Source organism: Polypterus senegalus, chromosome 15 (assembly GCF_016835505.1).
Source record: "Polypterus senegalus isolate Bchr_013 chromosome 15, ASM1683550v1, whole genome shotgun sequence".
Lineage (NCBI taxonomy): Eukaryota > Metazoa > Chordata > Cladistia > Polypteriformes > Polypteridae > Polypterus > Polypterus senegalus.
Window position 1 is genome coordinate 40327094 of NC_053168.1, and position 25077 is coordinate 40352170.

The following is a 25077-nucleotide window of genomic DNA, read 5'->3' on the forward strand; positions in this document are numbered from 1 at the left end:
ACCATTGAAAGTATTTTTACAGGAAGTATCACCACCTGTTTTGAAACAGCACACTGCAGAACCACAAGGCTATGTAAAGAGTGGTGCAATCAGCTGAACACAACACTGGGTGTGTCCCCCAGCTTCAAGAACATCTACAACAATCAGTGTCAGAGCAGGTCAAAGAAAATCTTCTGTAACATGGGCCATCCCAACAACAACTTCTTTTTTAGGCTGTGGTCGGGTACATGATACCACTGCCAAATGTCCAGTTCAGAGAGACTGAGGAGGAGCTTTTTTCCCCACAGTTCATCTGCATATTGTATAAGGAAAATATATTGAAATACATGATTCCCTATTGTAAAGTCCGCTACAACAAATATCTTTACAACAAAGTTTTCATTACAACAAAGTGTTTTTAGGATCCTGACAGTTTCCCCATAAGACAAAGTCTATAAAAATCTCATTACTATGAAGTACATTCAGCAGATACTTTCATTACAACAATAGCCCAAAACATCTTGAAATGCCTGAATGAATCATTCACAGAACAGTCAAGAGAATGAATCATCCACAGAGCAGTTAGTGTTGTGGTCGCAGCTCAGTTGTGCACAATGATCCCCGAACAGAAACATTATAAATTTTTCTCTTTCTTTGAAGTTCCCACGTACTGTTTTTTGCTGTGTTTGTTTTCTGTGGTTTTCAGTGGTACCTTTTGATTATTGCTCGTCAACATTTGAAAAACATCCATTGGAATTTAACTTATTGTCACCCTCATATAGAAATGACAGACACAAAAAAAGACAACAGTTCACATTAGAAAAAAATCTTGAAATTTTTGTGGCTCTCAATTCTGACAAAAAGAAAAAAGATGTTGCCAGTGAATTCAGAATTTCGCCATTGTCATTGTCAACTTTCTTATAGGAAAAATCTCAGGTTGCAAACCTTGGGCCTCAGCATCAACGTATATAAACTGCTGCATTTGAAGACATCGAGAAAGCAGTTATTTCTCTCATCATTGGCAAGTCAGCCAGTCCTTGGTGTTGTAAGCATGTTACATTCCTTCCCTGCGAATATAAAGCAAATTAGCGAGCTTGGATAACCCAAGACATTTTGGGAAACTGGCTGCGGCAACTTGACAAGGATATTGTGATGTGTGAGTCACTGTCTTGCATCCCAAAACATGAGGCTGAGTCCCAGTAGTTTAGCAAAAACAGCTTTATTCAGCTTGAAACAGGAAGAGCACGGTTATTTATTGTAGTGGGATCTAGCACTCTCCTATACACAGACATAGCAGTCAGGCAGGGTTGTGGCCAGGTAATACTGTTCCCTGCATTATAATGTTCCTTGCATCACTCATCGATGACAGGCGCTCGACCGTGATCGATTCAGATTTGCTTCTCCGGCGCTCTGCTGCAGCACTGTGACAAGCAGTCTTCCACAGACGCGACAATCACGCTTCAGGATGCAGTTCGGCGAGTCATGTCATTGGGGGGTGGATGGGGGGGTGTCCCTAAAGAGTTCATAAACATCACAATATGAAGAAAAGGAAGATTCTGCTTCTGATTTATAACTGTGCTGCTCACAGCATGCGTCTACATTTAGATAATGTTTGAGTTGAGTTCCTCCCACCCAATTACACAGCAGTGCTTCTGCCATTAGATTTGGGCATCATTCGCACCCTGAAAATGTATTATCGCAAAGGAAATGCAAAAAAAAATAAAAGTCTCGTCAGCATAACTTGCAGACAGGAGGAGACGAAAATTAACATGAAAGAAGCTATTGAAATGATTGCAAATGCCTGGACGCAAGTTAAAGAAAGCACTTATAGCGACAAACACAGAATCTCATTACAACAAAATATTTTTTAGGTCCCTGACACTTCGTTGTAACGGAATTTGACCTTTATTTATAAAGACGTGTATTGTTATTATCCCTTTATATTCTTTTTCAAGGCACAGTCATTGGAGTTGAGCAACTAAGCATTTCACTACATATTGTATCGTATGTATAATCTGTATGTGAGAATATAATTTGATTTGATTTGGAATCATACCCTTTTCATGAAGTAGCAACTAAGTTAGTTTTTGTCCTGAATTTGAAATTAGTTGAAACACTTGAAATTAGCAAATCAAGGTAGAATGCGCATAATCATTGAATGTAAAGTTATGCATACCTTTGCAATATCCATTGGTTTTGTACTTTCTCAACTATCAAAATAAATCAGCGCTACTTGAAACATTTATGGCATACTTCACATGCTGTCCGGCAATCTTTTAAAAAGAGTCATGTAATACTTCTCAGAGCTTTCTAAATTGACTCATAAAATAATGCCTTTTAAAAGTCAGGATTTAAATGAATGAATGCAGTTCCGTGTATTGAATTTTCTATTATGTTAAGTGTCAAAAATAACAAAGTAACAGTAACATTATGGAAAGTAGATGCTATGTTATCAAGCCAAGTACAGTCTTCAGATTAGTTCTGATGTACTAGTTCACTCACCATATGCCAATGTTTACAGTTTTTGTAAGCAAAAAATTAGTTTCTATGTTTAATAGGTAAAATATTCTTATTTGCATAAATTCTAACAGTAGTAAGACTCATCAAAAACCTGGGTTCATCAGACCAGGCAATATTTTACTGTATGTATAATCTGCATATGACAAATAAAATTGGATTTGATTTGGAAATCATACCCTTTTCATAAAATAGCAATCCAGTTGTTTTTTGTCCATGTCTTCCATGTGGCAATGTTTGTGCTCCTTAGATAACTGCAATCGTACCACCTTGTTTTTCATTGATAGGAGTGAATCTAATATCGATGTCACATTACAGGACTTCATGATCTCTTCACATTACACAATTTTGAATCTGAAGGTATGTCCAATGAGTTAACTGTGTAATGACTTTCTAGCACATTCCCAAAGTATCTCACGTTTGTCGCCTTTTTCTGACAGCCAATAAACGTTCTGCCTGATGGAGCATGTCCCAAGTAAAGGCTTTATAGGTAGAGTTAGTTTATCTGCAATCTCTGCTTTTTTCTCTTTTTCTTTCTGCCATGGTACATAAAACATGTAACATTTGATAAACAATGTTTTCTTTTGTTTGTTAGGTCTAAAACAGTTGTGTTCCATATTCCTCAAAGCTCCATTATATGCCTTTTACTTACCGGTGAGCACCCATTGGATGTAAGCTCCCACAGGTCCACCCGTACGACAAAATCAAATTGGTTTGTCGCAGACTGGTTGCACTGCGTTACTGGGTATGTCAAACTACACAACAGGAATTCATGCGAGAATAGTATGACTGCCTCCGACATGCTAAGATTATGTAAATGCAGTCTGCAATACTTGTAATGTGACACCAACTTTAGTTTGGTTATCTATAGCCTAATGCCATACATGACAAGGTGAGACATTGTCACTTCTGAATTGTTAGGCATTAATAATATACTTTAATGTATGTTGACTGACCTTCTCCAAGTGTGTCATTTCCATCTCCGTTGTTTCTTTTTCACGATACTTCCATGACTCTGGTGTGCATACTTGAAAACCCCTAAAGGTTTGGTCTTTGCGATGTATTCATAGCAACATATCTGAGCCCTATTAGCAGTTGAAAACTGCTTCAATCTGTAGGTTTACCCATTCAATGATGAGAGATCCCGCCATCCATCCATACATCCGTTTTCAAAACAACTCCATCCAGTTCAAGATCATAAGCAATCTGTCTCTCCATTCATACATCAATTACAGAACAGCTTTATCCTATTCTAGCTCATGTTAGATCCATCCGTCCGTCAGTTATACAGCCAGATTTATCTAATTAAGGACCATGGAGGATTGATGTCACTATCAAGAGATGACATTCTTTCATTCATTTGCTTAAATAGCTTCTTCCAATTTTATTGCTGCAAGATCCAAGTACTATTAAAACAGCATCAGGCACAAAAAAGAAACCAAGGCCCCCACACACACCTATACAGGGGCCACCTTGTTGTATTTTCAGTATTATGTGTTATTTTTAGTTATTTCCCTTGTTTATTGGTATTACAACTTAAAGAACAATTACAACTAGGAACTTCAGTGTGCTAGTTACATATTGGCACAAGTGTTATAAACTGCTGCCTCTCAGCTCCAGAATCTCTGTTTTAAATCCCAATCCAGAATTAGTCCTTTGCAGAGTTTGAATGTTCTTAAAATTAAACTTCACGGTATTTTATATTATGACATGGCTGGGATCTGTGCTCAGGGTTATTGACAAGAGACCAATGAAATCTACTCTTTCTTTCCAAAGTTCTCTTTTCTCCTGAAAATTGATTATCACATCTCACATCCTTAATGCAGAAGAATTGGGTCTTCTAGCAAATTGAGAAAACAGATTGTGATGGCAGTTTGGCAGACCACCGTGCATTCCAAACTTTTGCTTTATTTAGGAACATAATATGTCAGTTTTTCTTGGTTATTTTTTGTTACATACTATAGTTGAGTGAAGTGTTAAGCCTGTTAATGTGCATATTATTACACAGATATATAGCATAAAATTAAACAGCATCCATTGATTAGTTGTCAGTATCTGGAAGGTAAGGATTTCCGAAATGAAAATATTTACTCCTGATTGTTTGAATTCTATATTCTTTTTCAAAATCATCTGTATTATTAACAGCAACAGTTTCACAAGATGCCTAAACAACATTTTTACATTGTAATGGCACTGTATTTTAGTGGCATTCAGCATTTACATTTTCCCCACATTAAACCCATTACATTTTTGTAAAAAAGAGATTTTGGCAAATAGAGGGTTCCTTACAGTATAATGCTGAAAGAATAGAGTTGTCACAAAGCATCAGTGGTGAGACGCAAATAAACATATTCAATCCGTGACAAATAGTTGGCCAGTCCCCTCATATCACCTCGGTGGAATCAGAAAACACTCTTTGTCAGAATGTCTCCCTTAGGTAACCGAGTTTCTCTCAGGACATCTGGCAGTAAGAGCCAAGTCAGTTGAGGCTGAATCCCTGTTGTTTTAATTTCCAAGTCTCTGAAAATTGTACGTGACCAGCCCTGAACCCCTGAGACCTCAAGTGATCGATGAAGGCTGGCCCATAAATTGATGGAGAAATCTGTTTGTGGATCCATTGTGGTTAGACTTCATAAGAGTGAGTGACAGAAAGGCAAAACCATAGGTAGACATCAAGTAAAGTGTTAGATCAGAATCTGCCGGGTTAACAAAATATAGCTGAAATGGTAGCTGATTACTCTTGGCTAAAAGTTTCTGCGGACCAGGAAGGTACTGTTTGGCAACACAAAGAAACTGAAAGACAATATGATGCTACAAGGGAATTTGAGCAACAGGGCTTTGCCAAAACTCCTCTTCTTGCTGGGATGCTGTGTTCATCCTCGTTGTGGCAGCATGAGACCACCAGCATTCCAAGTGAAAGAGCCAATTATTTTGAGGACAAGAAGGGCATTTTTGACAAACATTCGCTGTTGGGAACCAATGGATGTATGAAAATGAACTCAGATTTAGATACAGAAGCTTCACTATGCTTTATAGATTTTGACGGCTCTACATCGTTTGACCCTCAGACTGATCTCTTGGGGCAAGAACATGTTGAAAAAAGGGGAAAAGGTACCTGATGCAATTTAAATGATTAGTGAATGTATTCCATTAGAATTTTTACATGCTTCTTGTTTCAATTAATAATGTTTTTTTTCCTTTCTCAAAACATGTGTGTCTGTCTGCCTCAAGAAAAATTAGATAAAAAGTTGAAATTCTAGACATGACAGATTTTACCAAGTTTTTTATGTGTATATCGGGAACTTTGTTATGAAATTCCCATGGATCACCACTAGGGTTTCATACACCACAGAAAGCCATCTCGAGCATTGCACATCTTAAATGAAAAAGAAATCACCATCCCTTAAGAAATGTGAGAAATGTAGACTGTTTACACCAGCTTACTCCATCCATTTACATTCTTGCCCACTTAAGTGAGCGAGAACTGCTGGCATATGAAACATGCATTTATTTTAGTTTTGGCACTTTTGTGATGTTTTCAGTTGTTGTGGTGCCGAGGAATACAATCCAGTGCTGTACAGCTGACCCCTTCACGACTGGCCGTCGTTTCTGGTAACAGGTTTTAGCATTCCATTAACTTAGAGCAGATTGTCAAAATGGGTGGATAAGTTTGTTGATGATGGCATAGCATTTTTTACAGTGTCCAATTCTTTAAAATCAGGAGCTGAGCCTTCATTTTGGTATTCTGATGTTGGTACAGTCCAGTTTTCCTTTGTTTAAAAGTCATATGAAGTATTTAAAGCAAATATTTTAATGTTTTGGGGTTGATATTCAATTTATTTGTGCTACTTGTAACTTCTTGTCAGTAGTGTAAAAAAGCAATTTATACCCAGCATTCTTTATGGTGTTATTTAGCATTGATTTGACTTAATGTGTCAATTTTATTGCAAGATTTTTTTATGTAATTGTTATTTCAGGAAATATGAATATATACAATGTTTTTGATATAAATGTTTTATTGGAGATGTCATAACGTTTTTACCAGTGCTAAGGTTTCTTTCTAGAAACCATCTGTAATATACAGGTAATATTGACAAAACCATTATTCTTTGAAAGCAATAAAAGAATATTAAATAAATACAGGAATTTCCTTGGAATTGAGCCAAAGGCGTTTTATCCTCACTGAGCCTCCCAAGCTACAGCTTCATTACTTGGTCCCACATTTACGGTAAAGTCCTTTAGCACAAATAGAAAGATTATGTGTGCTGCAGAGGCCATCACCTCATGAAAAAGTTAAACTGGTATAAGAATCTTTTTTTCCACCAGATTTACCTTAGTCACCCTGGCCTTTAGCAGATGTTATGCGTTGATCACTTTAGAGACTTAATGGAGTCTGTCTGAGATATTGTTCAGTTAGATTCATCTTTAATGGGACTAATTAAATGGGGTGTCTTAGTAAAGAACTTTGAAAATAAGTTATATACAGATCTTAAATATATTACTGCACATTGACTTTTTACACAGCTCTTTAAATCCTTTATTCACTGAGCATGTAAGGAAATGAATGCATTCTTCTGAAACTTAGAGAATATCAAAGTTTTATTTTATATGCTTTGGAAATCTAGTCATATATTTGAAATGTTTTAACAGTGGTATATTTGTTCATTATTCAAAAGGTCTCCTTTTCAAATTTCAAAACTCTTCATTTTTCTATTCACATACAGCCCCTTCAGTTATTTAGTTTATTGTTACTTTAACAAGATGTTCTATATAACAGTTTACAGTATATTACAAAACAAAGCAATATAATAATGCTGATAGTGTGTATTCTGGAATAAGGTTAAAGGATGTTTTAATTACTTACCTTGAAAGGAAATGTATTATAATGACTTGAATGCCTTATTTACATGAATATGGTATAACCTGGATATAAATAACCACATAAAAAAGTCCTTATCAAACAAAATGAAGCAGAGCTGCATGGCAAAATGATAGCTGATCGTGAAGCTCCAGAAGAGGCGCATGAAGGTGGCGTAGTGGTTGCCTGTGTTTCTTTATAATGAAAAAAATATTTGAATAATTTCTTGCATTGTTTTGACAAACCGGGTCATGCAATAAGACAGTTTCCCTTCAGGAATTGATAAAGTATGTCAAATAAAATTAAAAAAATAACTACTGTTAACATTTTGACTGCACAGAACTACATCTGTATCTAAAATACATTTTCTCACTAGTCTGAATGTGAATTTGAGATACATACAATATTATATTCACTATTCAGAATACAAATTAGAGATCTTTCTAAATATTGGGGGCTGGGAAGCTTTCAAATCAAGATATCTGTAATTACATGTTCACTGGTCATAATTAATTTTAGAGACTACCAAAATTACATTTTGACTATGAAATTTCCAATGGCTGTGGTCTGTAATTATATTTTGACTTGTTAAATCAGAGGTAGAAATAGCCTCACATATGTCGTAACTAGCGAATATTACATTTTAGGTATGTTTAATTCAAGCACATTAGCCATGTGTAATTGTTGTTTTGACTAGTCAAAATGTAATTTTAGGAACCTTCAGTTCAGGATTTGAATATTCAAATTATATTTGCAGACAACTGAAATCACTACAGAAAGCAATTGGATAAAGTCCCTCAGTCACACTGGAGTTACAAATATCCAAAATATCCAGTTAACTGGCCGCCTTAAATTTGTTCAGTGCAAATGTGTGTGTGTGTGGACATCACTGGGCCCTGCAGGGTCTGCTTGGCTCCTGCCTTCCACCTAATGCTGCTTCCCTATGACCCTGAACTGAATTAAGCAGGTGTGGGAATGTTATGCTGTGCTCTCTAAAGCAGGAGTTGGAGCAGAATATTAAATGTTAGAACAGTTTGCCATATCCTCATAACTCCAGAATCCTGGCTTAAAGTCTCATCCCAGTCACTGGCTGTCTGGAGTTTTTATGTTGTCTTTATATCTAAGTCGAGTTTTCTCTTGGGAATTTTGGGTTTCCACCAACATCCCAAAACATAGTGTTAGTTTCATTGGTGACTCTATTTTCCTTGAATTAATGAGTGAGATCATAAAAGGACTGTTGCCCCATCTGGGGCTTGGATTCATTTGCTTTATGCATCCCCTTTTACCCTTAACCTGGAGTAACCTTGTTCAACTATGGACAAGTTCAAGGATGGAAAACCTTCATGATAGGGTTTTAACAATGGCACTTGATCACACTTTGGTTGGATTTAACATGTTGTCCCAATGTCTACATGGGTTGTTCCAAGGCATTTAAGTTTTATCCCATGTCTCACAGATCTAAACCTTAGGTTCATTAGTTGGTGTTGAGTGAGCGTAAACTGCAGAGGACTGGCATCCAATCCAGGCATGCTTGCTGTCTTGTACCAAGTGCTGTTGGGTATAGGATCCTATCTGTGATGGAAAGGAGAGTCCATAAAACAGGTGGATAGATACATGGATGAAATAAACAACTTGTAAAAAGAATGGACTTCTATGTACCATATGTCTTATTGATTGGTCAATTAAGATCTCTAGACCCTGCCCAAGACAAAGCAGGTTTAGAAAATGGATGGGTAGAATTTCTACTAAGTCAATCAATAAAGCTTTATTTTCTGCCATCTTTTTCTTCATGTTGTTTAGCCAGGGTATTCACATAACCGTTTTAAAAAGATGCATTTGAGTTCATGTGCCTAATAGCAGAGTAATATGCTCAAACAGGTTTATTTACCAGGACTGTATCCATGATTTAATTAAGCTTTATAATGTTTAATTTTGACTGGATTTGTAAATGTCAGTTGCACCTTTTTCTTGTTTCATTTTAAAACATGCAAGCATCGGCGTTTAACAAAATTTTTGCCCACATTGTTAGTCCTGGCATCAAGGTCGATTCCAGTTTGCAAGGTAATGGGGCTACTTCTCAACTTTGCAGAGCTCAGTTTAAACAAACTCTATACTCTAATTTTTCAAAAAAAGAAAAAGATGTAAGCAGATGCCAAAAATCCCAACTGTAACGCTTTTCTTACCTAACATACGACTAATGCTGTAAAACATAATCAATATGGCTGATAGCAGATTAGGACAGTACTGTGATTAGAAAAAAAAATGCCAGAATGGAATCAATACTAAGCAAATCAGCAAACAAGCTTTCCAAAGTGGAAAATCAGATTTTGGGATTTCCTTTAATCCTGCTTTTGAGAGATGATGTTTTTTTTCCTTCCCATTTCAAAAATGTCTTTATAAAACAATAAAATTCTGCAAAGTGGAGAAGCAGTCATTTCTTAAAGTCAGACTTTCCAAGTGGACGGTAATCGCCCCTCAAATGGGTGCTGCGGAAACGTAGAAGACGCTGCTGTGGACTGCAGATTGTCACTCGCTACCTGTGTGTCTTCTCTCCAGGACTTAGTAACGGTCAGAGATTAGAACCTGTCATAAATCTGCTACCAAGTTTGTTTGACTGGCGGGAGAAGGGGGTCGATGGGGCGGGGTGTCGACTACCCTCTCGTATATAAAGCAGATTTCTAGTACCTGCACTGCTGTAACACTAAACTGACAAAATAGTAGATAATAGAAGGAATCATACAGGTGTATTTTTTTGTTTCATATTGAACTTTATGACACAAGTTAAGGGCATTTAAAATATCATACCTCTACTTTGGTAGATGATTTTCTTAACAGTCATAAGGTTGATGATTTCTGAATTTTTGCCACTATGAACTACTGCATACAAGAGACGTACAATGTGCATCATGGCACAGGTAACAATTACCCTGTGCAGCCTGTCGACTACTGCATGTATGCAGATGAAAGCCAGTGTTACAGCAACTGTGAGCCGCAGGTTCTCCATAATAATGCATGTATGGAACAGGCCTGGCTAGCGAATCAGCCTTATACCTGTAGTTACCCTGGAAACGTGTTCAAAAATGAATACTGTAGTGTGGACATGGCCTTGAATCACTATCATCAGACTGAGTGTTTCGCAGATGGAAAAACGGATTTCTCCCAAGTTCAGTGGATGCCAGGTTCACAGAAAAAAGGTACGACTTTGTCTCATTTTTTGGTATTATTTTTTGATGGGAAGCATGCTGCAGTTCTGTTTTTTGCACTGATCAGTTATCAGGCTCGGTTACTTAGCTATCACTGTGGAGCACTTAGCCATGTCCACTGAAACATCTAAAAGAGAACAAGTGTCCGCCTCCATCAAAGAGCCAACCTGAAGCAGAAGGGGCTCCACAGTTTTTTTTTTTCTGCTGGTAAGTGAATGGTTTATAAAAGGACAGCTTGGAATACTCCAAATGGAAGTAAAGTGTGCCTGAAGAGCAGAAAGATGTTAACAATAGTTTGAGAAACAATAGAAGGGGTTTGTAGGTCCCTGCAAGAAGTACTTTCTTTAAGTGTCAAATTTTTATTTTTTACCTGCTTGTATAAACTGTCCATTTATTTTTCTTGCTAGTCCATTCAACTTCAGAATGGCACTGTTGCAAACAGTAATCCCATACCTCTTCTGATACAGAAGACAACCAGCTTTGTCTCAGGCAACTGATTTATTTGGAGCGCATTTTAGTCTTTGTGCGGGTACTGGTAATGAACTTTTGCAGTGAGCGGGCAAAGTGAGAACAGAGCTGTGTGCAGTAAAGCTAGACGGTTCTCTATTGATCAGGTATTGATTTTTCTTGTGTTTGTATGTCTGAAGTATGACTCATTAACCCAGAGAAGTTCAGCTCCTTATGCCATTCTGAATTGTTTATGTAATCCTTTTATGAAGACAGGATCAGTCTTTAGTCAGCCCTTTTGTTTTGTTTTTGGTTGGCTTGTTAAATCGCATGTAAAGTTTTGCACTAGATATTTAACCATTTGTCATCTTCTGTGTGCCTTAGAAGAGAACAAAGCAGGGGAAATGGAAACTCCCAAAACACACTACAACATACTGTAGGTATAAGTGATCAGTAAATCTGTCCAGTGTCTAATTTTGGTTTTTTTTTTTTCATTATTGTCTTGTTTCTGTTAGATAAGAATATAGTCCAGTAAGGAGTAAAAGAGTTACACAAAGGTTCACAGTGAACACACAGATGTGTGTCTGTAAACCATTATGGATGAGGGCTTCACAAATTCTTCCTAGTTAATGTTTCCCGGTTTTATGTAAATGTATTAAATTAGCTAGAAAACTTTCCTCTCCTGGTCAGCAGATTTCAGACAAATACAAAGTGATCAGGTGAATAGCTGTAGGCATTGTTGTTTGACAGCAGGCTGTAACTAGAGATCTGACTATATCATGGATATTGTTGTTTTTCATGTCTGCCCTCAGCAGGTCTATCCACATGCAAATTTAGTCCATTTGTTAATGAGCTAGTGTGTCAAAGTGAAAGCCATCTATGGAGATTTCCTAAGGCATCTACAACCCATTAGAAGGGAGTGTTGTTTCCATAAACTGAATCCCTGAACAAATAGGCCAATGTGAAATAGACACACTTGTACTAAAATAATTGTTTTTTCTTTTTTGTTTTAGGGTACATACCCAGCTATTTGGATAAAGATGAGTTGTGTGTAGTTTGTGGTGACAAAGCAACTGGTTACCACTATCGGTGTATTACCTGTGAAGGCTGCAAGGTAAATGGCCCAAAAGGCTTTGAAACTACAAATAGTGTAGTTACTATAGTGTAGTATAGTGTAATATATATATAATGTGTGTGTGTATGAATATATATATATATATATTCATATACAGTATATATGTAATATACTGTGTAATATACATATACAAAACAGGTACAGTGTTTGGTATTAAAATTATGAATGACTGTTCAGTAACCTTATGATATACGGATAGAAACTCCCTCTAAATCTACTGTGTGTACAAGTGGATCCAAACTATATAAGAGAAGGAAAGAGTAAGAAAAGCAACTGTGAGGGATGGCTGAGGTTTTTTAATAATATTTTTGTGCATGTATACTATAATACAGTACTATATATAATATAAAGTATAACACTTGGCCCTCCAAATTTACATTTTGTTGTTTCTTTATATATTGTCTGTTTCATTTAGGGCTTTTTCCGGAGAACAATTCAGAAAAATCTTCATCCCACCTATGCCTGCAAGTATGAGAGAAAATGTATTATAGACAAAGTAACAAGAAACCAGTGTCAGGAGTGCCGGTTCAAGAAATGCATTTCAGTTGGCATGGCGACAGACTGTAAGCATATGCACTCTGCATACAACCTTTATTGATATGTGCTTGGCAGAGATTCATTTCTGACCGTTCTCATTATATTTTACATTTTAATCTTGTCACTGACCATCGTGTGATGAGCCTGTGTAGACACTAAATGTCTCTTCATAGAGTTCTGAGGTGGAATATAAAACCAAATTCCAACAGGTTCATCTATATTACCCCTTTAAATAAAAAAATAACAGTGCTCCAAGTTTTTACTATTTACTGTCAGCTCTCTGTAGTTTAAATTACATTTTTTGCTGCTGAATTTGCTACAGATATCTGAGAACATTATTTAAAGAGTTTTTTAATTAAATATAATATTGTATGGTACAAGCAGTCTAGGCATACATTTTGCAAAGCTAACTCTTTACTTTGAAGTCTTCCTGCCATTTCGCTATTAAGCTTCTCACATCTGTGGTGAAGATGGTTGTTACATATAATAGAGAGTGGTCATGTACAGAAAAATTGACATGTCCACACTTTTTTTTTCTTTTCCTCAGCAATTTTTGTCATAGAGATAATCTCATATTATGATCACAGCTGAACCCAAGTTCAAAAAACAGATTGATAGTAAACTAATAAAAAATGAATCTTGAGTAAACCATACTTGCAGTTTCTATAGCGTAACCAAAAAGATAGGATAGCAGGAATCACATATTTCTTAAAACCAATTCAGGTGAATTTTTTATGTCATTGGAATGCCACTCTAGTATGCAGAAAGAGTTGCTTCCTCATAGCACTGGGACCTCTGTTCATTCCCAGATGGGTTCCTTCTCTGTAAATTTAGCATGTTCTTCTTATGTTCTATGGGTGGAATTTGTTTTCTTCTTATAGCTCACATATACTTGGTTTAACTTGAGATTCAAAATTGGCTTGCTGCTGGTGTTAATGTGTCCTGTGGCACACAGGCACCCTGGTCCAGTGTTGATAATGTTCATTAGTCCTGGTTTAAAATGTATGATATTGTAGCATTTGTATTTTTATTACACTAGTGCTATTTCAGATGAGCACATAGAGATTTCTGCTCATTTCTCAGGTAGGAGTTTATTCAAAGTAATCCAAGTAGCCATTTGTTTTACTATTTTTTCAAAATTACCACAGCAATAAGAAATTATTATACTGATGCATTATACCCAGAGTTAATGTGTTCAAGAATAAGAGAGTTGTGTCTGATTGTATCAAGAAATCTAATTTTGTAGCAAAGAAAAATATGGAAATGTATTGAATTGCTTTGAACAAGAGCAGCACAGCGAAGCAGTGACTGATGATGCTGCCTGACAGATCCCAAGTTCAGTTCTGGTCTGGACAGAGTTTTCTTGTTATTTTTTGTCTATGTGTGGGTTTTCTTGAAATATTCCTGTTTCCTTACACATCTTTGAACTGACAGAAAACACTAAAAGAGCCCTAACAGGACAAGCAAAATACATCATAGCCAACGCAGAACCTGGGGCCATTGAGTTCTGTGGCAGCAACATTGCTGAACATTTCACATTGAGATTTGCAATATGTTACAAAGATCCATCTATCCACTGGCTAAACCATTTTTTTATATATGGAAAAAATGGTTTATTAAGCACAGAGCGCAAATCAGAAACCAACCATAGATAAGATGTTCATCCTGCACCCACAAACTGATACCAAGCTAATTTACAGTTACTAAATAACCTAAAATGGACTCTTTGGAGGAGAAAGAAGTGCTATACAAACAGAGGAAAAATGTGCAAAATCCAAACAGACAGTGACCAGATAGAAAAAAAACAGACCTGTGCTTAAGGAGAACTAACCACTGAGCCATCTTACTACCCTGTTCTAAAGACAGAACACCTCGGTGATTTCAGATACTTCTTGTCTTGTAATCTTTTTTTATTCTGTTATGTCTGAAAGTATTAAAAGAACCAATACAGTTTTTATTTTGGTAACTTTAGTTTTAAATTATGAGGTGATTTTATTTCTGAATTGAATTTAATAATTAACAATTATTAGACTCTTGTGTAATTGTGTTTATTTTTTCTTTCTAAAACAGTGGTCTTGGATGACAGCAAGCGATTAGCGAAAAGAAAGTTGATTGAAGAGAATCGAGAGAGACGACGACGTGAAGAACTGCAGAAGACCATTTGGAGCAAGCCTGAACCTAGCCAAGAAGAGTGGGAGCTCATCCGAGTGGTGACAGAGGCACACATGACCACTAACGCACAGGGAAACCACTGGAAACAAAAAAGAAAATTCCTGGTAAGATTCTGTGTGTCTTGACTTTTAGGAGGTGGTATACCTTGGGAGGACACGGTGGTACTGTGGTTGGCGCTAGCACTACTGCTAGTCTTGTGTTTAAAGCCCCACCTGTTCAGTGTCTATGTGGAGCTTACATGCTCTCTGTTCATATTTGATTGAATTTTTCTCTTAAGTACAGCAATTTTCAAACTAATTTAGTTGAATTTATTTATATTAGCAACAGTTCTACTAGTGTGCTTAAAATGTATTTAGTATAGGGTAGAAGTAATAAGTCAAGCAAAATGGCACATTTTATTGGTTAACTAAAAAGATCACAATATGCAAGCTGTTGAGGCAACTCTTGCCCATTCTGTTACATTTTGCCTGAAGAAGCGGCCTGAGTTGCCTGAAAAGCTTGCATATTGTAATCTTTTTAATTAACCAATAAAATGTGTCGTTTTGCTTGACTTCTCACTACATTCATAACGGCCAACACGGTACAACACCCTAGTACAGTATAGGTTAGTAAAAAGATATTTCATGGTAGGTGAATTCAGGTCAGGACAGGTTGGAGAGCATGCACTGGTACATCGTGTTTCCATACCCACCACACAACGAAACAGCTTGGGACCCTGGTTGGAAACCTCCCAGTCAGACACGCCGTCCAGTGAGTGAGTGTGGGTATGTGAATGAATGTGCCCTGCAGTGAAACGGCCTCATCAACAAATGTGTCTCTTTCCCTGTGTTGTGTGCTGCTGGGATAAAGTCTTGCTGCATGCAAACCTAAATTGTATTCGATGAGTTAATTACTACATTGGGTTATGCTGTGTCACGTATTAAGTTATCTTCATGAATGTTGTTGGACAGTTGAAAATCTTCAGTTGCGTACGTTATGTGATATGAGCGAGATAGGAGAGATAAAAGCCTGAACAATGCTTAGTGTTTAAAAAGACTTAAGTGAACCATCATTGTTTTACATTTTCCTGATTTTTATGCTTTGAAATTACAAACTTCCCTTCAATTCAAGCATGTGTTTTTCTTTTCGTTTTCAATACTTGCTCATACTTGGCTTGGAGTTGAGGCTTTATATTATCTTTATTTTTCAGTTAGTATCACTTTTTAGAGTCATTTACCAACTTCTAAAGTAACACTTTGACTAATAGATGAAGGCAGATTGATAGTGATTCCATTATTAATTTATTTATCAATATTCAGTTTAAAACTGAAAGATCTACATTAGTAGGTGAAATTTTAATTAAATGGTAGTTGCTCTGAAATATTTGCAACACTTTTTATACTTTAGGCCTAATTACCTAGATACACCTGAAAATTATTTTATAGTTAATTTCAAATGTCTTCTTTGTTACTGTTTTGCACCAAATACTCGGTCTGCACACACATGCAGTTGACACTCAAAATGGCATTCTGCAGTGACATACATTTTAGAAATGGGAAGCAATCACCAAATCTCTCTCAAAGTTACCAGTTTCCATGAGGAAAAGGCTTTTTATTGATGATGAGAAATTTGATGAAGTGAAGAAGTGGCTGCAAGTGTGGGATTCAGGGATATATGCATATATTTTTGGCTTGTTGATGATGATAAAGGTTGTGTAGGAGGTATTATAAGTGTGGCTAATGCATGAAGGTATCCTATCAGGGTATTTATACAATGTTTTGACTAGAAATAAAAAATGGTGTTACAAAACCTTTCCGGGCAACCATTGTATATTGCTCATTTCAAATAAATAATACACAATAATAATGAAGGTGTATTAAATTACATTTTTGCTCCTTCTTTACTACATAAATATGATTGTTTTGTTGTTGTTTTTAAATCTTTAGCCAGAAGATATTGGTCAGGCTCCAATCATGAACGCACCAGAGGGAAGCAAGGTGGACATAGAAGCATTTAGCCAGTTTACAAAAATCATCACACCTGCCATCACAAGGGTGGTGGACTTTGCCAAAAAGCTGCCTATGTTTTGTGAGGTAGGAACTGTTGTTGTTGTTGTTGTGTAGGGTGTTATTCTTTCTCTCAGAAGGTTTGACGCTTCAATGGGGCGAGAACCTGGACTGAAGCCATACACTTACACAGTGTCTCAGTGTACAAGGACAGCATGCTCCTGAAAGCCCTGCTCTTTGGATTAATCACAAAGCCTCATTTCCATCTGGTTGGAAACCTGAGTGATCGGATCAGGTGCTGCAAGCAGCTTCCCACATCTAGCAGGAAGCTAGATTTCCCTGCCTTATTGACTTACTGCAAAACCTTTTCAGATAAACATGTCAGCAAGTCAGTTAATACCTTTCGGGTCCATTTCCAGTAAAACTATTATAGCATATCCCATAATTTTAAGGTTACAATGTGTTTTTCAGCATTTCAGTCACTCTTATGGATTTATGTAAAGGTACAATGATGCATTTTTATTTGCCCTGTTTCAGCTGCCATGTGAAGACCAGATAATCCTTCTCAAAGGCTGCTGCATGGAAATTATGTCTCTCCGTGCAGCTGTACGTTATGACCCAGAAAGTGAGACATTAACTCTTAATGGGGAGATGGCAGTGACCAGAGGGCAGCTCAAAAATGGAGGCCTTGGGGTGGTGTCTGATGCCATCTTTGACCTCGGGATGTCACTTTCATCTTTTAATCTGGACGACTCAGAGGTTGCACTGCTGCAGGCTGTAATTTTGATGTCCTCAGGTAAGCATTACTTTTTTCAGAGTAATCTTACTAAAATACATTTTTATTAATTTGGAAAATAATTCTGATCACTATATGATTCACTTTTTAACCACAGTTTAAAATCTAAAATATATTGTATACTGTGTAGTGTTATCAACAGAGTTAGAACACTTTGGTAAAAGCTCTGCTATGTCATGCCTACAGCTGATTTAAGAAAGTTAGCGCCTTTATTTCAGGATCCTCTTGATTTGGGCATGAAGGGATCAGTAAAGCAAAATAACTTACAAAACACAGACAGCTGAAACTGTAATAGTATGTCTAGTACGTCATCATTCCAAATACCAGAGTTTGTTTCCCGGCTTCATCACTGTCACTGTCATGTTTCCACGTTCTTCCCAGATCCATATGGATTTTTGCAGCTACTCCACTTATCTCTTACATCCCAAAGATGTTTTTTCAAATGGCAACTTTGAATTGGCACATTTTTTGTGAGGGTAATTTTTGAATCATTCAGGGCTGCTTTCTGCCTTGTACTTTATACTGGAAATCCTGACACCATTGGGTTTTTAATTAGTGAATTAAAAAAATAGTTTATAACATAAAGCAGATTTTATAAATGAGTTACATTATCTGTGAGAAAATCTGAGCATCAAAAATATGTAAGAAAAGTATTCATCCGTCCATTTTAAGGAATGATTATGTTTATTTATTTGTTACCAAGTTGGAGCCTATCCAAGGAGCATTAGTCACAAGGTAGAAACCAGCCTTCAATGGGACAGCAGAGTACGTACAACTCACACTCACTAATACCAAGACAGTCGACCTTTTAAAGCAGCGCTTAAATTAAAATATGATGGACACTATAGATTAAAAGATCTGATGCAAAGTCCATTCATTCAGTATGCAATACAAATTTATCATCTCCATTCAGTAACAGCGTTAGGCCAACTGCTGCTATTCCTTGGTGTCATGATTAATAAGGATTAAAAGTACTTCATACAGAGTGATGATCGTTACAGATTAATGCTTCTTCTTCAAGGAAACACCTAATAACAAGATTAAAAGGGATTATGATGCAAAATACAAATTAATTTATACCAATAAATTTAATCTGACTATTTTAAGATATTGGTCACTACATTGAGTGGCAGATTCTTTACTGTGACTTTCTCAGTCATTTTGAATTTTTTGAGCCTATGATCATTATGTGTGCATGAAGTAGTACTAATGTAATTTGTTTAAATATATATATATATATATATATATATATATATATATATATATATATATATATATTTACTCTTAGTGAAATAATAATTTATTTAAAACTTCATTGTAATATTCCCTTTGGTTTATTTGTTTCTCTTTATTCAACATTATTTTTTTGTTCACAATTTGCACTTTTTTAGCTTGTTACCTTAAGGTTTGAAGATGCATTTTTGTTAAAAATGTTTCATTGCTTGCAGCTGTGATACATTTGCCTGCTGGACAGATTCCCTTTTTTCCAAAATGCTCTTATAATTTTGGTCTGTGCAATTTAATTTACCTCTGGTGTCACTTAAATTTAGATAGAGCTATTTGTGAGGTCAAAAATACTGAACTATTAAACTAACAACCCTCAACATTGTGCTGAGCCTGAGAGTGCCACGCTGCAGCAGCAAACCAACCTTTCATTCTCAATGTAAGCCATAGACAGCCATGGCAGCAAAAGCTGTGGTGGTAGAATTAGAGCACAAAACCTGATTAACTTCAACTGCAAGAATGTTCTCTGATACACAAATGAGGCACCCTCTCCACTGCTGATTCCGTTCTTGTCTCTGATGATACCAGGACAGACCCGGACTTCTCAGAAAAATTTATGAATAGACATTTGAAAGAAAGCCTGTACCAAGCAGATGTATTCTAAATCAGGCGTTAAAATTATGTTCCTCTCTGCATACAGTAAGAGAAGCCTTTTACTATTCTCCTTATCAGGGACACGTGGCCTGAAGAATGATTGTGATGTTGCCTGTTTTTTCACACTCTTGATGCACGATGAACAAAATAACAAAGTATTTTTTTATTAATAATAGCATTTTGGGTTTTTTGATGGCACACTGATCCACTGATTAATGCACCTGCTTTGCAGCTTCAGGGGTCTGGATATGATCCCTGGTGGGTCACTGTCTATAAAGTTTCACAATCCTTGTACAGAAGTCTTCCCTCTTTAGGTTTCTTTCTTCCTCACTTTATTTTCATACAATGCAGTGCCATGTACAAGCTTGGAATATGTACACCATTGACACTATAAAAAAATAAAACAAAAAAGAACATACAGCTTGTATCTAGTGGTAATATAAATAGTTCACCTGGTACCTTATAGCTGTGCAGGTAAGGTTGATTGATGAATCTAAATTGTTGTGCCATTAAGGGTCTTGCTTTGATTTTTCCAGAACAGACACCATCTCCATTAACCTGTAAAGTGAATGCAAAAAAATTACTGGGTGGATTTATTTATTTTTTTAACAAACAAGTTTCTTGTGACTTCTTCTTTTTGTCCTTTCTGTTTTTGACAGATCGTCCAGGGCTTTCAAGCGTGGAAAGAATTGAAAAATGTCAGGAAGAGTTCCTCCTGGCTTTTGAGCATTACATTAACTATCGCAAGCATAATGTCTCTCACTTCTGGCCAAAACTTTTAATGAAAGTAACAGACCTACGAATGATAGGAGCATGCCATGCCAGCAGGTTTCTGCATATGAAGGTGGAGTGTCCTACAGAGCTCTTCCCACCTCTTTTTCTGGAAGTGTTTGAGGACTGAGATGTTGTCCAAGATGGGGTGGAATTCCTACTCTAGACTTTCTAAAACTGTTTTAGCACTACTGAGCATAATTTCATTCCATAGCATAGGATAGCTTTCTGCCTAGACGTGGATGAAAACATTCCTTCAATGCGGGTACGTGTGAGGTTAAATTTTATCCTTTTTTAACAAATGTTGTAGTTTTTTTATGTTAAAATTGTTCTAGAACAATTGACAGCACTTAAAAGGTCATGGGTACCTGCAAAAATTAAGGAAATTGCAAGAAACACCAACACAGTGCCAGACATGTTGAGTACACATCTCCCAATTTTTCTTCCTCTGTGTTAGTCATGCCACTAAATTTTCTTTTGTTTCAATTTAAAACAAAACAAATGTGTTGGCATGGAAAAAAAGTAAAAAATTGTTGACACAGATTACTTCAGTATGCATACTAGGTATGCAATAAGAAAGCCAAGCCATACCTGTGTTTTTGGAAAATTTGAAATGGCATTTACTGCACTGGTGTGTACCAATCAGTCAGAAAGGCTGGCAAGGCTGGCGTGTGCAGCAGTACTAACACTAACACAAGTCCTGGTGCGTGAATGACAGTAATGAGCAAATATTTGTTAGAGTTTCTTCTAGACAAATTCAACCTTGTACTATTTATTTATTTATTTTTATTGGTCATTTCTTTGGTCTATAAGCTCAAGATTGACATTTTTTTTGTAATTCTCCAAAACTGTGCCAAAAATGAGGATGAAGAAGTTATTTTTCGGATCTGCCCACTGGTGTGGGGTGTGCTCATCCTTGCAGTTTAGTCATTTTTTTATCTTTTAATATCTTATATGTGGTGTGACCACATAGGTAAAGATTCGTGTTTCTACCCAGGACAAAAAAATTGTTTCTTTGTCTATTTAGTTTCACTGCTGAACACTGGCTGCCAGAAGTACACTACTGGTCAAAGGTTTTAGAACACCTCAGTTTTTCCAGTTTACTTTAAATTTAATAAGTTAAAATGCAATGAATAACCTAAAATGGTGAAAAGGTAAGCAGTAAATTGCCAGAGGTTTAAATTGAAAGTTTAGGTTAGGAAAACAAAAAAGGAAATTTCAGAATATTACAAATGAGCCTTCTTCAGTGAACAACTAATAGGTTACAACGTACAGATATTCTGCAGCTATTAAAGTAAACTAAGCCTTCCAAGTTGAAGCAGACAGTTTGCACTGGTGTCCCAACTTTTGTTGAATACTTAAAAACCTTCTGTCCGTCAAAGCAGAGTTGGAATAGACTGTGTTACTACACCCTCTGAAGTACTACTGTAACAATATTACACTTCAGAAAGTTGTAAATTCCAGTGATAATGACCAGAAAACAGCAATTAACAAATAAAATAAGACACTGCATTATTACCCATATAGACGTATAGGCCTTTCATTTAGTGAAATTACAAAAAAATCAAAGTGTCGGTGAGTACAGCATTCTACCCAATCCAAACAAACCTGGAAACTGGAAAAGGCTCTGATAGAAAGAGATCTGGCAGACCCAAAGCCACAACCCAATAAGAATACAAGTCTCTGAGGGTCACAAGCCTGCATGATAGGCGCCTCACAGCACAACTGCTCAAGCACAGCTTAACTGTGGTTGAAAAAAGCAAGTCTCAGTTTCTGCTGTGAAGAGGAGACTTTGTGCTACTGGTTTGACAGGACAAGTGGCAGTAAGAAAGCCATTCCTTAAAGGCCAAAATAAGAAAGCCCAAAGCATACCTCCAGGCTATGTCAGAAGTATATTAAAAGAAAAGAGAAAGAAGGTACTCCTCAAAACATGGACTGTCCAGCTCAGTCTCCAGACTTAAACCCCATTGACTTAGTTTGGAATGAACTGGATAGTTGGGCGAAAGGAAAGCAAACTACAAGTTCAACATATTTGTGGAAACGTCTACAACTGTGTTGGGAAGATCTTTCTAACCAATATTTGATTTCCCTTATAGGAAGACTGCCACATGTGTTTTTGACTGTTACATCAGCAAAAGGTGGCTACTTCGACGACTCAGAAATTTGAATACAATTTTGTACACTTAATGATTCCTTGACTTATTTTTTATGTCCAGTGCTTATTTGTTCTTTGCCATGATTGATATCATGAAACATTAAGACATTGATCTGCATGCATTTCTATAAAAACTGAAAAACTAAAGGTGTTCTAAAACGTTTGTCCGGTAGTATAGTCCATCAAAGTAAAAACACACTGTGTCCTTTTATTTTCACATTGAACATATGAAAATGTTGTGTGTAGCTAAGAAAAATAATGTCTTTTCAATAAGTCTTTGGCATCTCTCAAGCTGTGGAGCACAGGCAGGGAAAGGCTGCCATGAAACAAATGCCAAAGCAAGTAATTGTTGTTATTGGGAAAGCAGAGTGCCCTTGTCATGTGATGTGGCCATGTCCACTATCACACATGAAAATGGGGGACAGGATAATATGAATCTCAGAGGTCACTTGATCACTTCCACCAGTGTACAGTGACTTCAATAATGACCAATGCCAAGGTCCACTTCTGTTGTTGTAGAGCTACAGAGCGCCTCATAATGTATACTTAGTTACATAAGGCCACCCTGTTGTTTTCTTGACTTTTGCTTTTTTTTTTTTTTTGGTGTTTAATTTCTTTTCAAGCTTTTAAACATATGGCAACAGTAAGTCTCACATTTTTCTCAGAAATAAAAATTTGTGCCATTTTATAGTGATGGCGAAGTGTTATCCTGGACCCAGCAGGAGCTGAATCATATTTTGGTGATCTGCATGGTTAGAGATATGTTACCTTCTTAAATGTAAATGTTCAGGAACTCTCAATTCAACGTGTCATACGTTTTTTAAACACAAATCATTTTAATGTCAAAGAAGCAATGCTGTTTTGGGAGGTGTAACTGATAGGTATTTTTTGTCTTTTGAGGTTTATTTTTGTAGCTTTTGTATTTACCTGCATTGGATCAGATTGTATGAACATGTGAGCTGTGTCTTATGGCTTCAGAGTTGCACCTTGATTTCACTACGCACCGAAAATGAACAGCATAGCCTACTTGCAGCATGAATGCCAAGCCAGTGTTGGCTTTATATAAAGCTGAAGTTAGACATTGTTTTTACTATTCACTTTCGACCTTCACGTTAACAGTCTGCCCTCCATGCTTTCTCATTTCAGAAATAACCGAAAACATGAATAAGTGACAACATAAAGCATCAGCATTTACATTTTAATCCGTTGTTCATAGCCTTTTGCAAAACATCATCCCAAGATCCTTTTGTTAAGCACCATCTTCTGTTTCCTGTTATGTGACGATGCCTTGTAAAGACAGTAGACTGGACATATTTATTACATTCTTTTGGGGTTTTTTTCATCCCACCCCCATGTTGGCGACTTTACAGAATAAAGACTTTGAGCGCACAGACAATCAGATTGATAAGCTAAGGACAAGTGCAGGGTTAAAGTTAGCCATTCACTTCTGTTTTATAAAGAAAGCAACAAACAATAAAATGAACTATTAATGTAATGCAAATACTCTTATTGCTGATTAAAGAGTGTTATATATTTTGCAAAGCTAGTGTTTTAGGAAGCTATGGTGGGGCAATAGCATTTAAGGTATATGTGATTCAATAAAATATATATTACACCGTTACAAAGCTATTTTACCATACAGAGGATAATGGTTTGTATATTTTCAGACTGCAGATGTTATTTTCTACAGATACTTTATGCATTTAATGAACTTGTAAACATTTTACAGATAAAGCCAAAAAAGAGCAACCTTAACTTTCCATTATTTTGTAATATGAATTCTATACAGATTGGACACATGTCCTTCTTTAGTTCATCCGATATTTTGTCTTTCACAAGAAGGAGGCTTAGATATTGCTGGTCTTATCAGCTAATGTGTGTTTTGCCTGCAGATATCAATGGGTTCAAATATGTGACAGCTATAAAACTAACAGTAAATGCTGTGTCGAGCATCTTGTTAGGAATTGCCGTTCAGTATTGTACCATCACACCAAATAGCATTATCTTGAGCTAAACCAACAGCAGATTTACGCAGCGTAATCCTAGTATGAGAACACATGAGGATCATCAGAGAAATGTGATGCTCAAGTGGCTCAATCGCCTTACACATTACCTGATATCCTAACACGATAGCCGTAAACCAGAAGAAACAAACTCCTGTTTAGCCAAATTACAGTCCAAATATATGAGTGTACAGTACATTGTAAATGCTCACAGTTTTGTACCAAACCAAATGTGTTTCACTGGCATGTTGGTCAGCATTATCAATTAAGATTGAAAACGGGCATATACTTGGTATGGAGAATGTGGAAATCAATGTAACACATGCTGTCAGTGAACATATGAGTGAAGAGTTGCACTATTAACAATTCAATGTTTGCACTTAATGTAAATTGGCTGTGAAAATAAAGATGGGTTGACAAACTCCCTTGAACTTATTCTGTGTCTTTCTGATGACTGACCTTCCTTTTGTAAAATTAAAAATGCAGCATACAAAGCATTACTGCAAAGCACAAAACAATTAAAACATGAAATGTCCTGAAACGTTGAAAGATGTTAGGAAAACCAATAGTGAAAACATACAGTGGGAAAACTTTATTTAATGTGTACTAATTGCAGATTGTGCTTATTGATAGAGTGAGCC

The 25077-nt window shown here is 36.5% G+C and overlaps 1 protein-coding gene across 5 annotated transcripts in view; it reads left to right on the plus strand.

Annotated features, from left to right (window-relative positions):
• The window catches only part of thrb (thyroid hormone receptor beta), a 342103-nt gene extending 317232 nt beyond the window's left edge, over nucleotides 1-24871 (plus strand). For 2 of the 5 annotated variants that reach the window (XM_039737545.1, XM_039737544.1), the window contains exons 4-10: nucleotides 12018-12118; nucleotides 12555-12702; nucleotides 14747-14952; nucleotides 16774-16920; nucleotides 17371-17629; nucleotides 20167-20543; nucleotides 23580-24871. In XM_039737545.1, the coding sequence (XP_039593479.1) occupies nucleotides 12018-12118; nucleotides 12555-12702; nucleotides 14747-14952; nucleotides 16774-16920; nucleotides 17371-17629; nucleotides 20167-20408 (1103 nt within the window). In that variant the 3' untranslated portion in view covers nucleotides 20409-20543; nucleotides 23580-24871. Of the gene's footprint in view, nucleotides 1-9663; nucleotides 10549-12017; nucleotides 12119-12554; nucleotides 12703-14746; nucleotides 14953-16773; nucleotides 16921-17370; nucleotides 17630-20166; nucleotides 20544-23579 lie in introns of those variants that run through there. The other 3 variants (XM_039737548.1, XM_039737546.1, XM_039737547.1) reach the window with 3 other exon arrangements.
• The last annotated feature ends 206 nt before the right edge of the window (nucleotides 24872-25077 follow it).